Source organism: Pipistrellus kuhlii, unplaced genomic scaffold (genome assembly GCF_014108245.1).
Source record: "Pipistrellus kuhlii isolate mPipKuh1 unplaced genomic scaffold, mPipKuh1.p scaffold_m20_p_63, whole genome shotgun sequence".
Taxonomy (NCBI): domain Eukaryota; kingdom Metazoa; phylum Chordata; class Mammalia; order Chiroptera; family Vespertilionidae; genus Pipistrellus; species Pipistrellus kuhlii.
In genome coordinates this window covers 411,185-425,243 of record NW_023425566.1, presented here as the reverse complement: position 1 = coordinate 425,243, position 14,059 = coordinate 411,185, and the positions used below count along the sequence as shown (strand labels likewise).

The following is a 14,059-nucleotide window of genomic DNA, read 5'->3' as shown; positions in this document are numbered from 1 at the left end:
AATCTCATTTACTCTTCATGAGACTTTTGTGAGGCATGTAAGGTTGTCCTCTCTGCTCTCATCTCATTAGCATTGCTGACAGGGGAGGTATTGAGGCTGATGCTTCTGGACTCTGCTCCTCTTACTCTGACCTCTCCAAGTCACGGCAACATAAAGAAGCCAGATTTTCCAAAGCATTAGTGCCCAAAGCAACAATTGCTTTGTGTCTTTAGCTCCCTCCCATCTGTAGTCACTGTGGTAGATTTGTTCCTGTTCAGGCCTCTCCCTCACTCTTTCCTCGCTTCCTTAAGAGGGCAGGTCCCCTGTGACCACTGAGGCTGGATGCAGATCTGTCTATCTGTGCTATGGCCTAGAAGCAGATTGGGGATCTTGGTTGCTTAATTTCCCAGGGGAGGCTGACATGAATGTGGTCCAGTGAAATGTAATCAGGGACTTTATAGTATCTGTTTTGACTTTCCCAAACCGCCTGGCTGCCAGATCTCGACCTTTCATCCCAGGGGTGGTATAAGTCTCTCTACGGGCAGGCTGGAGTTGATGGATTTCTTCCTTTGTATGCAGGCCAAGACTGCCTCTTTGAATCCCACATTTCTAGCCTTTTACTAAAAGTCAAGGTGCGTTTTTGACTGTAACTAGTTCTCCAGATGAACAACCGGAAGTGATGTTTGTTGTTCATGGATTGTCAGGTAGTCAGAGGACAGAGATAGGCAAGTAGGGGCCCTTTCTATTTGCCAGTCCCTCTTCTAGCTCACTGAACCCTCCAGGTCAACGTAAGCCACTGCTGATTGCACCGAATGTTCCCTCCTCCATGTCTTTGTATAAAATAGCATTTTTGAGACCTGTTTTTCATGCAATAAAATTCACCCACTTAAAGCATCCAGTGAGATGAGTTTGGGTAAATGTACACAGTCATGCAGTCATCACCGTGGTCAAGTTTGAACATTTCCATCACCTCTTGTTTCCTTGTTTGCCCCTTTGTGGTCAGCCCCTTCCTTCCTCACCACCATTGGCCCAGGCAACTGCTGACTTGTTTTTGGAAGCTAAGGTTTTTAGAATTTCATATATATGAAATCATGTGATATGCAGTCTTTTCTGTGTGGCTGCTTTTTTCTTATTTAGCAAAATGCATTTGATATTTGTGCCTTTGGTTACCAGCAGTTCAGACCTTTTTATCGTTGAGTCATAGTCTATTGTGTGGATAGCCCTTGTTGACAAGAATTGGGAGCTTTCCATTGTGTGGCTATTATAAAAAAATGCTAATACGGACATTTGTGTACAAGTTTTTGTGTGGACATACTTTTTCATTTCATTTGGGTAAATAAATACCCAAAAGAATAATAAATGTATGTTTAACTTTTTGAGAAACTGTCAAATTGTTTTCCAGATCACATGTGCTGTTTTGCATTCTCTCTGACAATGTCAGTATGTTCCTGTTGCTTTATATCTTTACATCTAGTACCAGTACCAGGTACTCTCTGAGTTCTTGTAGTGGGTGTAATGTTACCTCATTGTGGCTTTTTTTTTTATTTTTAGTTTTTGTGTTTTGTTATGTCTTTTACCTTAGTTTTGAGAAATATTTTCAGAAGATCTGCAGGGTAGTGCAGAGAGTTTCCTTGTAGCGTTTGCCCAGTGCCCTCTAATGTGCTGGTTCTCAACCAGAGGTGATTTTGCTCCACTGCCTTGGAGACCTTTTTGGTTGTCACATTATGGGGTGAGGATGCTGCTGGCACCTAGTGGGTAGAGAGCATTTCAAACAGAGGTAGCCATCAATGTCTCTTTGAGCTCTTCCTTCTGCATTTATTGGCCATTTAATTCCTTCCCATGTCATAGGGCCTGTCTTCCAAGTCTGTCTAGGTCTGAAGAATCACTCAGAAGAGGAGTAGAGGGTTTCCTTTGTCCCAAGTGGACAGTTAAACCACATGTGTCAAACACAAGGCCCGCGGGCCAAATCCGTCCCGCCAGGCCTTGCAATGTGGCCCGCACCGCGCTGTCATCACTGCACTCCGCTGCGTTTCCATCACAATGACAGTTTATGACTGTTCAGTAAACCATTCGGCCCGCGATTTAGGCTGGATTTTAGATTTTGGCCCCTTCTCTGATTGAGTTCGACACCCCTAGTTTAAACCTTCAGTGACCGCCAGATTAGAAGACACAGCCCGTCCCTAGAGGCTATTGACCCACATTGGAATGATCAACTTTGGATGTTCCTGGAAACTTCCTCCCCGCTGGTTGTATGATCTGCCCGTAGCCTGCGCCCTAGCAGTCAGTGTTGTCCTTGTAACTGTTGTATCATTTCTTGTCTCTACAGTCAGATTATTGCCAGAGGGCTACTTGATATCTTCAGGGACTTTGGTAATGATGAAGAAGACTTCTTAACGGTCATGGCAATTGTGGTCAGATTGTCAGAAGATGCAGGTTTGTACAAGGAGCATATACTTTCAGGTTTTACTTGCTGATTTCCAAGACATTGTTTATAACCAGTGATAGCTAACGTAAAAAACTCTGCTTGTTAATCAATACATTTAAAGCTATGTCTACCCAAGAATGGATTTTGCCATAAAGAATGGGTGCCTTGTTTGGCATCAGATGATCCTTATTTTTCAGAAAATGAGAATGACTAACGGCTGTGAATGCTCTTAGCCCTGGCAGTTAGGCCTTTTGTATTTCGCAAGTTCTGCCAGACTATTGGTTGCTAAGAAATAGCCAATCAAAAGAAGGATTACAACAATCCAGTCATTACTTTCCCTCACCTCTGATCTTTGGAGACTAATCTTGATTTTTCTTTCTCTTTCTACCTCCACGATTGCTATCGTGGAAGAAAAGCACACTGCTGTACGGTAGACACTCAGATATAACCCTCACCTCGAACAGATGAGTCAGATGACTGAGTAGTGGGTTTGCCAGTACTGACAACTACACCCCCCATTTATAATGACTGGTGAACAGCTTCAGGAAGTTTCAGAAATCTTAGATTTGCTTTAGGTTTTGATCATTTTAACTGAAAATGGAAAAATAAGCCTTCCATATAGTTCCCATATTAGTTTAAAATATTCATAAGACTATGACACAATGCTTTTAAAAAGACCCAAGTGGATGTTTTGAGTCGTTAAATGGATTCTCTTTATAAATGAGTCACCATTTACAGCACTGAAGCAATTATATATTTGTGTTAAATTTAATGTGGTATATTGGTGCGCAAGCTGCTCTTTTGTTTAATGCTTTGCCTTCGAAATAATTGGGATGCGTGGATTGTGGGGGAGTGCATTTATGAAAGAATTATTTATAATGTATACATTCTGGCTGGAATTTAAATAAGCACAACCCATAGGTCTGGCATATATGCCATTAGTTGTAATGGCTTTTGGACGCTGGCCCAGCATGCAGACTTTTTGCACCCTCTTCGATTTATATATGGCTTGTTATAATAGAGTTGTCATTCTCTCTTCTTTTTATGTTTTTATATTGCCATATACCTTATTAGCTTTTTAAGCCTGTCTGTAGCATAAATACTCTGAATGGGAAATGATTTTTAAACTGCATTTGTCTAATTTTTTTTGATGAAGTATTTTAGTAAGAAAAGCTAGAAACTATCAGTATGTACTAAATAAGATGCTTGGCGTAGTCTTATATAATTCTTTTCTTTGTTGTTTTTTTATTGCTGCAGAGCCCATAGTGCGGACTGAGCTGATGGAACAGCTTCCTCCTATTGCCATTTTTTTACAAGAAAACAGATCAAATTTTTCAACGGTGTTCTCCGAATATCTCATACCTATTGTAGTGCGGTACCTCACCGATCAAAACAATCAGGTATGAAAAATTGTAACCTTAAGATCTCTGTAGCAAATTCTCTAGTCTTACTTAACTGATCTTCATCATTCAGAAAGCAGTTTCTTATAGTTAGGTGATTTGGGCACAAAAGATGTTTGTGCCCTGTTCCTCTAATCATCTAGGAAGATAGACAACACCTGTTATTATTATTATTAGATGCTTTTCTTTTTTCTTTTTCTTTTCTTTTTTTTGTTTTGTTACCTTTTTATTATGGAAATTTCCAAACACTCATAGCAGTAGAGAGAATATTAAAATGAATGCTCATGTGCTGTTCTCCAGCTTCACTATCATTAGCATTTGACCAGTCTTTTTTCATTTCACTTACCAACATAAATCCAGCCCAGATAAAAGCACTTCCCAGACACTGTATCATTTCAGCTATGAATGCTTTAGTATTACACTCTGAGAAATATGGACACTTTAAAAACATAATGACAGTGCCATTATCACAAGTGTAAAAATTATCAGTAGTTTCTTAATATCATCCGTTATCTAGTCATTGTTCAAATTTCCCCAGTTTTCTCATAAATCTGGTTTTGCAGATAATCTGTTCAAATCAGATGACACACAAGTTCATACTTGGATTTAGTTGACATGCCTTTCAATCTCTCTTTATTTATAAAGGTCTCCCTCCCTTTTTTCCTCTGCTATTTATTTGTTGGAGAAACTGGGCCATTAGTCCTGTCAGATTTCCCGCACTTGGGATCTGGCTGATCTTGTCCTCATCGTGTTGTTCGAGATGTTCCTCCATTCTCAGTATTTCCCACACTGTGGGCAATTTAGAGGCTCTGTCAGACGTCTGTATCGTACAGGGAGCATATGTTCTGGATGCTGCTGTATTTTTGCCGGCATCAAGTCAGGGAGCAGAGAGCTGTGTGGTCGCTGGGTGCAGGTGTTGTCAGCCTTCCCTGTTCATTATGAAATCCCCATCAACCAGGAGCAGCCATGGGTGATCATTGCCACATCCAGGATTTCATTTGAGGCTGTAAACTTGCGATGCTCAAATCCCATCATTTCTTCTTCATTTCATAGCTGAGATTTTTCTATAAAGAATTTCTCCCTTAGCTATTTGGTATCCCTGGAAATCAGTTTGACCAGGGAAGACAGTATACATGCTTTATTTCCCCCTTTATCAGTTTCTATTGTAGAACAATTAGTTGGTGTCCTAATAATCTACAAAGATTACCAATTACGTTTTAAAAATTTGTTTGAGTATTGTCATGAGCCTGTGAATTTTTGCATATTAGATGTTTCTATCCATTGCAGCCATTCTTTTTGATGATCAAATCATCCTAGTTTTTTTTTTTTTTAAATAGTATGTTTTCATTGATTTCAGAGAGGAAGGAAGAGGGGGAGAGAGATATAAACATCAGTGATAAGAAAGAATCATTGATTGGTTGCCTCCTGCATGCCCCCGACTGGGGATCAAGCCAGGCATGCTCCCAGACCAGGAATTGAACCATGACTTTCTGGCTCATAGATTGACACTCAACCACTGAGCCATGCTGGCCAGACAAATTATCCTAAGTTTGACGAGTGGGAACTCTATAAGTTGACCCCTGAATCTTCTTGATGTGACCCAGTAGACTTTTACTTGCAACTGGCCATTTCTCCAAGATGTCCTGGTTCCTTTAAGAGGGAAATTGTAAATCCCATTTACCATTGCAACAAAAAAATTAAGATATCTAGGAATAAACTTAATTAAGGAGGTAAAAGACCTGTACTCAGAAAACTATAGGATGTTGGTAAAAAGAGATAGAAGAGGATGTAAGCAAATGGAAGAACATACCGTGTTCATGGATTAGTAGAATCAACATAATTAAAATGTCCATACTACCCAAAGCAATCTATAAATTCAGTGCAATCACCATTAAAATACCAACGGCAAGTTTCACAGACCTAAAAAAACTCTCCAAAATTAATATGGAATAAAAAAAAGACCCTGAATAGCCGCAGCAATCCTGAGAAAGACTAACAGAGAGAGGATCCAAGATGGCTGCACAGGTAAACACCTAACCGCCGCCGCACACAACAATTTCAATAAAATACAACTAAAATACAAAATGGACATTACCCAGAACTACAGGAAAGTCGACTGACTGGAAATTCTACAACGAGAAGGAAAGAGAAAACCAGAAGGAAAATCAGAGGAGCTGAAAAAGCCCAAGGTACGAGACACTGTGCACGCAGAGAAGACAGAGCCGGAGAGGAGGGGGAGGCTGAGTACCTGGCTGGCGTTCCCTAGCAGGAAGGAGACAAAAGCTCTGGACTGTGCTGAACCCCAGACCCGACAGTGCTGAACCCCAGTTCTAGGCCAGACCCTGAGGACCCAGGCACATACAGAGGGAATCTGGACTATAAGGCAGAATCTCAGGGGAGCAGCGAAAAGCAGAGCCCCTGGAGGCGTGCACATTGTGCGCAGAGGATGGACTGTTGACTCTGCTGCTAGATTGCCCTAGTGGGAAGGAGACAAAAGCTCTGGACTGTGCTGAGCCCCAGTTCCAGCTGCTCTGAACCCCAGTTCTAGGCCAGACCCCGGGGACCCAGGCTCATACAGAGGGAGCCTGGGCTGTAAGGCAGAAACCCAGGGGAGCAGGGAAAGGAGGTCTGGAGGCGTGCACATTGCACACAGAGAACAGATGGTTGGCTGTGCCGCGGGATTGCCCTGGCGGGGACTGCTCTGAACCCCACTTCCAACTGAACTAAACCCCAGATCTGGGCTCATTGGGGGAGAGCCTAGACTGTTTGGTAGCAGGCGAAACTCGAGGGCACCTTACTCTCATAGGTGCTTGCAGTGAGTACCAAAGGACCCTGAGGAACACTGAGACTCAGGAGCCGCCTAGGGCGTGGCTGACGGAAGCCAAGGCTGTAGGTTCCACCCTGAAACTCCGCCCCATCCAAGCTGAGCACAGAGGCTTTTAAGGCTACCAACTCAGGGAAGCTGCGAAAATGCCGAGACGAGGAAATAGATCACAAACGAAAGAACTGGAGGACAAAAAGCGACTGGATATAGAGTTCAAAACCATGCTTGTAAGGTTTTTCAAGAATTTCCTAGAAAAGGTCGATAAGACCTATGAGAATATGAAAAGGGATCAACTAGAAATAATAAGGGATCAACAAGAAATAAAGAATACATTGTCAGAAATAAAAAATATTATACAGCATCCTAAAAACACAATGGAAGATCGCAAGAATCAAGTCAAAGATTTGGAACATAAAGAGCCAGAAGACTCTCCTTCGCAGAAGCAAGAAGATGAGAATCCAGAAAGTTGAAGATAATGTAAGAAACCTCTGGGACAACTTCAAGCGAACCAATATCAGAATAATGGGGGTCCCAGAAGATGAGAGAGAGCAAGATATCTACAACATACTGAAAGAAATAGTGACAAAAACCTTCTCCCACCTAGTGAAAGAATTAGACTTACAAGTCCAGGAAGTGCACAGAACTCCAAACAAAAAGAATTCAAAGAAGACCACACCAAGACAAATCATAATTAAAATTCCAAGAGCAAAAGACAAAGAGAGAATATTAAAAGCAGCAAGAGCAAAGCAGGAAGCTACCCATAAAGGAGCACCTATACGATTGCTGATTTCTCAACAGAAACCATGCAGGCCAGACGGGAATGGCAAGAAATATTCAAGGTGATGAATAGCAAGAACCTATAGCCAAAAATAATCTACCCAGCAAAGCTATCACTCAGAATCAAAGGCCAGATAAAGAGCTTCACTAATAAAAAAAAGCTAAAGGAGTTCATCACAGCCAAATCAGAATTATATGAATTGCTGAAGGGGGTTCTTTCAGAAGAGAAAGGAAATAAAGATAAAAACTATGAACAACAAATACGTAACTATCAACAAGTGAATCTAAAAACCAAGAAAATTAAAAAACAAACAAACATCTGATGAACAGTATTAACTGTTGAATATAATGGAATCAGAGGTATGGAAGGGGAGTGAACTGACAGTTGGGGAAAAGGGGAGAAGGCGGTGTGGGAAGAGACTGAACAAAAACTGTGCACCTATGGATGAGGACAATGGGGAATGGGTAAAGGGCAGAGGGTGGGGTGGGAACCTGGTAGAGGGGAGCAATGGAGGGGGGAGGGGGAAAGCGAAACATTTGTAATAATACGAACAATAAAGATTTATTAAAAAAAAAAAAGACAAACAAAGTTGGAGGGATCACAATACCAGATACCAAGCTATATTACAAAGCCACTGTTCTCAAAACAGCCTGTTACTGGCACGAAAACAGTCATATAGGCCAATGGAACAGAACAGGGAACCCAGAAATCAACCCAAGCCATTATGCTCAATTAATATTTGACAAAGGAGGCAAGAGCATACAGTAGAGTCAAGACAGTAAATGGTGTTGGGAAAATTGGACAGGTGCATGCAAAAAAAAAAAAAAAATGAAACTAGATCACCAACTTACACCATACACAAGAATAAACTCAAAATGGATAAAGGACTTAAACATAAGACGGGAAACCATAAAAACTTTAGAAGAATCCATAGGCAGCAAAATATTAGACATATGTCATAGCAATATCTTTATTGACACATCTCCTAGGACAATGGAAATTAAGGACAAAATAAATAAATTTTACATCAAAATAAAAAGCTTCTGCACAGCAAAAGAAACCAACAAAATTACAAGAAAACCCACTGCATGGGAGAACATATTTACCAATGTTATATCTGATAAGGGTTTAATCGCCAAAATTTATAGGGAACTCATATAATTTAACAAAAGGAAGATAAACAACCCAATCAAAAAAATGGACAAAGGACTTAAATAGACACTTTTTGAAAGACATACAGAAGGCAAGAGACATGAAAATATGCTCAAAGTCACTAATCATCTGGAAGATGCAAATCAAAACGACAATGGGGTACCATCTCAAACCTGTCCGAATGACTATCATTAACAAATCAACAAATGACAAGTGCTGGAGAGGATGTAGAGAAAAAGGAACCCTTGTGCACTGCTGGTGGGAATGCAGACTGGTGCAGCCACTGTGGAGAACAGTGTGGAGTTTCTTCAAAAAATTAAAAAGGGAACTCCCATTTGATTCAGTAATCCCACCTCTAGGAATATATCCCAAGAAATCAGAAACACCAATCAGAAAGTATATATGCACCCCTATGCTCATAGCAGCATAATTTACAATAGCTAAGATTTGGATACAGCCTAAGTGCCCATCAGCAGATGAGTGAATTAAAAACCAGTGGTACATCTGCACAATGGAAAACTATGCTGCTGTAAAAACAAAGGAACTCTTACCATTTGCAACAGCATGGGTGGACCTGGAGAGCATTATGCTAAGTGAAATAAGCCAGTCGGAGAAAGATAAATATCACATGATCTCACTCATTTGTGGACAACATAAACTGATGAACAAAAAATAGACCTAGAGTCATAGAAACATTGAACAGACTGTCCAACTTAAAGGAAGACAGGAGATTGGGGGGGGGGGGGGGAGTAATGGTATTGTCTTGAATTTCTATAACAATGCAAATGAAAATATATACAGTTATAATTCTAGTTTTGTGAAACTCATAACAATACTATATCCCGCACCCCCCATAAAAGAGGAATATGATAATAGGAAGCCAGAGTGTGGATACTGGGATGCTCATTGCTATGAGATTATTCATTGCTTCTAGTGACAGAGCAATTGATTTTCTTAAAAAATGGAAATTCCTCTTAAAGCTATATTGATATTTCCAATTCAAACTGTAAATGTAAGCAAAAACTCTAGGTTTATAGAGTTTTTGCTTATTTGATTATATATATGTGTGTATATATTATTTTTTACACAGTACGAATCTTGCTTCCTAATGGTATTAACATATATGTATGTGTGTATCCAGAAGGAAACTGCTGGTGTTATTATTAAGCCTATGGTAGAATTATTGGCTGTAATTTAAGATTTACTTGTTCTCAGGCCATCTGCCCTGGAGACACACATTCATGTGAGCAGTACTACATTTTCAAGTCATTTGCATCAACCATTCTTGTGGTGAATCTGATAGCTTGATATGCATTTAGGCTCATTTGTTTTCATTTTTTTATTTGTAGGAATTGCTTTAGCATTTACATTTTGGTTTAATTTAGACTTATAATTAGTTAAAATATTTTTACGTGATTCCACAGGAAAAGCTGTAACACAGAGTCAATATATTCAGAGAAACCTGATTTCTATTCTGATCTCCTTGCCTGTTTCTTCAGCCCCTGCAGGTTTTTTAGAAGTGCCTGCTAAACCATTTTGAATAGGTTTTGGTTTATTCTTACCTTTATAAACACACTCACACACATACACACGTAACTAAGCAAATTCACAGTTGTCCTTGTCTTCTGCCCCTTCTTGTTCCTCTTCTCAGATGCAAGGTGGCTGCTGTGTTTGCTGCTCTATTCTTTGCTTTCCCCACTGTCTAGTGTGTCCTGGGGGCCAGCGCATAGCAGTCCAGGGAAAGCCTCCTTATTCCTTTGCTCTGGCTGCGTAGCACTCCACTGAGCACATGCAGCCTTGTTTATCAGTAGACATTTGGGTTATCTCTACTTTTTTGTCACTTTAAAATTATTGCAACAAATAGCCTTATATCATTTCTATTGTGGATTTCCACAAAGGCTAAATGTATTTATAATTTTTTATGATATGCTAAGTTTTCATTATTGTTATTTTCAAGAAATTCTACAAAATGGACTTGCATTTCTTCCTTGAGCCAAGCCTTTTAAAAGGAGTAAATACTTTTAAATGTTGAACAGTCTGACAGGATTGAATGTAGTTTCAAAGAAAAAAAAAAAAACCTCTCTGGATTTCTACTCTCCTAACATCTGTATTTTGATTAGTTTTGCATTTTCTTCTCTAGGTGCTTACATTTGCCCCATACAGGTCTCATCTGATGGTTTCTTCCATTCATTCATTTCTTCAGACAGGTTCTGAGTGCCCATAAGGAGCAAAGTGTGAGGCTTTGTACTGGGAATAAAAAGAGGAGAAGGATATCCCTCTTCTCCATTTCTGTATTCTTTAGACAGAAATGTGATAAAATCATCTCACTGAACATGCCTCAGACTCTTCAGCCCTGGGCACAGCTCACACTCCTTCATGGCTCACCTGTTCCCACCCTGCCACTGATGCCACAGGCACCTACCGGTCCCTTCATTCCCCTTGATCCTCCCAAATGCCCCTCCCCTCCTACTCTCACCAGTCTCTGCCTCACTTTCACAGAGGCTGGCCCTTCCAGATGGCCACAGTGTGGGCCGCTGGGAGTGCCTGAGGGTCCCTGATAAGTTAGGATTCTCACTTCAGCAAAGATGCACATTTTTTTTTTTTACATGTGGGAGTGGTATTCCAGGTCCCATCCAGCATCAGATCTCAAGCCAACTTGTCTCTCTGTTCATCCTCAGGTATCTTTCATGGCCATTGAACATGCAGTGACTCCGTGTAAGGCATGAAATTAACAAAATCGGGCATATTATCAATATTATCACCTTGACTGCTGCTATTTAACAGCTCCCATTGCTGGACTCCCTTTGTCACACAGCATGCTCCAGGATTAGCCAGGATTCTTGTTTACTTTTCCGAACCTCCCTGTGAAGTATTGGCACCTTGTTAATTCATCCTTGTTGTAGAGGTGAGGAACTTGCGGCACAGAGGTGTGGTTGCGTGTGTTGGGGAACAGCGAGTTGGAGGAGGAACCTAGGATTTTGCGTCAATCTCACTAGGCTCACATGTTATGTGTTTTAGGATTGCCCAGATTCCATGGGTATTGTAACCGATACTTTCTCTCCCATTTTAGACTCTGAGCCCCTGACTGTATAGCTAGGTCTTACTTAACTGTAGGGCCTAGCTTAGGGTCTGCTACCTATAGATGTTTTCTGTAAAGAATTATGGAACTGAATCAGCTGTAAATACTCCACATTTCTTCAGCTGTCATGTGCTTCTTGCCTTATTATCTCGGGGGAATGGATGTCCCATTCCCTACTTAAGTCTGATGTCTTCATTTCCTCTTTGCTTCCACCTTCTGTCTGATAAGCTTGCTTATTTTTCCAGGCCCTCTCATTGGCTTTTTCCTTCTGATTATTATTGTTTTTTAAAATATATATGTAGCCAAAACTGGTTTGGCTCAGTGGTAGAGCGTCGGTTTGAGGACTGAAAGGTTCCGAGTTCGATTCTGGTCAAGGGCATGTACATTGGTTTCGGGCACATCCCCAGTAGGGGGTGTGCAAGAGGCAGCTGGTCGATGTTTCTCTCTCATCGACGTTTCTAGCTCTCTTTCTCTCTCCCTTCTTCTCTGTAAAAAATCAATAAATATATTTTTTAAAAATATATATTTATTGATTTCAGAGAGAGGAAGGGAAAGGGAGAGATAGAGACATCAATGATGTGAGAGAATTATTGATCGGCTGCTCCCTGCCTCCTGGGAATCAAGCCCACAACCTGGGCTTGTGCCCTTGACTGGAATTAAACCCGGGACCCTTCAGTCTATCCACTGAGCCAAACTGGCTAGGGCTCATTTGATTATAATCATGCCTAAGTCTCCCTCATCTTTTCATCCCCTGGCCTTGACCCTGGATACCCTATTACTGCTTTCCCTACTGCAAGCTTCTCAAACGAGGAGCCTCAGCAGCCTCTACCCTTGAATGGGCTCACAGTCAGGCCTCAGCTACTGCACTGCAGATGCTCCCAAAAGCCACGGACTCAACTCATCTCATTGTGAAATCCAGTGTTTTTGATTTTTTAAAAAATAGTTTCATTTTCTAAAATATCATGAAATATTTTAATCACAGGAGAGGTGTGTAATAAACACCCATATAACCACTGCTTTTATTCAACAAGTATTAACATTTTGCAATTTTGCTTCCAACCTTTGTGTTTATAGGTGACAGATATAGTTAAGACTGCTTTTTGCCCCCCTGGCTCCCACTCGTCTTCCTCCCGCCCCTTCAGTAGAACTGCCATCCTGATCTCAGGGTGACCCTTCCTCCTGGGGATTTTAGGGTTACCCTGCTGTGTAAGCGGCCCTGAGTGAGACAGTGCCTTGTTTGGGGTGCTTTAAAGCCTTGCCTAAGTGGCATCAGGCTTCATCTCTATTCTGCCACTTGCTGGTTAATATTTCTCCATGTTTAAGATCTATCCACATTGATCGAAAGCTCTTGGTCATTCATTTTAACTGTGTTATGGAATTACATTTCTTTTTCCTAGGCTTGCTTCGTTTGTACCATTTGTCACTGTTAGGCACTTGGGTTTTTGAAGACCCCTTTCTTGGATGTCCACTTGGCATTTCATGGCCCTGCCTGACAGTGGTAAAAAGTGACCAGGACATGGACTCTGTTCCTCCTGGGCTGGGATCGTCCTGACTCTTCCCTCTCTGGACTCTGACACTGTCTCTTAGGGATCCTAGCCAGCACTCATCTGGGGCACACTCACCTGAACCCTGGTCTGAGCCCTTCTGCTTGTTCGATCATTCATGTTACTGTCCACTGTGACGGAGGCCAGAGCAAGGCAAAGGAGGTAATTCCTTACCCAGATGCCCAGCCAGTAATGGCAGTGCGCAGGTCTTCTCCTCTTACCTTTCCCTTGTAAGGACCCTTGTGATGCATTTAGGGCCCACCCCAATAATCCTGGATGACCTCAAGATCCTGAACTTAATCACATCTGCAAAGACTTTTTCTCCAAATAAGGTCCCATACAGACATTGCAAGGATTAGCCATGGATATAACTTTTGGGGGCCACCCTTCACCCTTAGCAGGCTTCGAACTGCCTTTGCCATCTGGCTCCATGTCCACTCATAGCTCCTCCTCGCTGTCTGGTGTGCCCTCCCAGCTGCCCTTACGAGCCATAACCTGGGACTGTGTCCCGCAGGGAGGCAGCTGACACGTCTGACTCCTCTGCTCTGTGGTCCTCTCTGTTCTCTGCTCCTGGCATAGACACCCACCAAGTGCTCGACACCTCAGAGTTATTGGGGGTATCGCTGTCTCTAGTTGGACATGCAGTCCCGTCACCTTGCCTGGTGATATTGCCTTTTCTCTGTTCGCCTCCCCCAACACAATTGCTGCAATCACTTCCTCGCTGACCTCTCTGCCCTCAGTCTGTCATTGTCTCCAATTTCCTCGGTACACAGCGCCGGAAAGATCTTCCAAAATACTTTTTCATCCTGTCACCTGTTCAGAAAGTTAATGCTGCGGCTTTAGTCTCAGAGGTTGGCTCTCTGTAACCACTCTATGCT

The 14,059-nt window shown here is 41.7% G+C and overlaps 1 protein-coding gene across 16 annotated transcripts in view; it reads left to right on the top strand.

Moving 5' to 3' along the window:
- Nucleotides 1–14,059, top strand: part of LOC118708759 (serine/threonine-protein phosphatase 4 regulatory subunit 1-like) — an 82,225-nt gene that overhangs the window by 34,096 nt on the left and 34,070 nt on the right. For 14 of the 16 annotated variants that reach the window (XR_004984716.2, XR_004984715.2, XR_004984717.2 and 11 more), the window contains 2 exons: nt 2,306–2,412; nt 3,662–3,804. Coding sequence is in view for 12 of the 16 variants with exons in the window: in XM_036420201.2 (XP_036276094.1) it covers nt 2,306–2,412; nt 3,662–3,804 (250 nt within the window). In the remaining 4 variants the exon portion in view is untranslated. The remainder of the gene's footprint in view (nt 1–2,305; nt 2,413–3,661; nt 3,805–14,059) is intronic. The other 2 variants (XM_045575062.1, XM_045575061.1) reach the window with 1 other exon arrangement.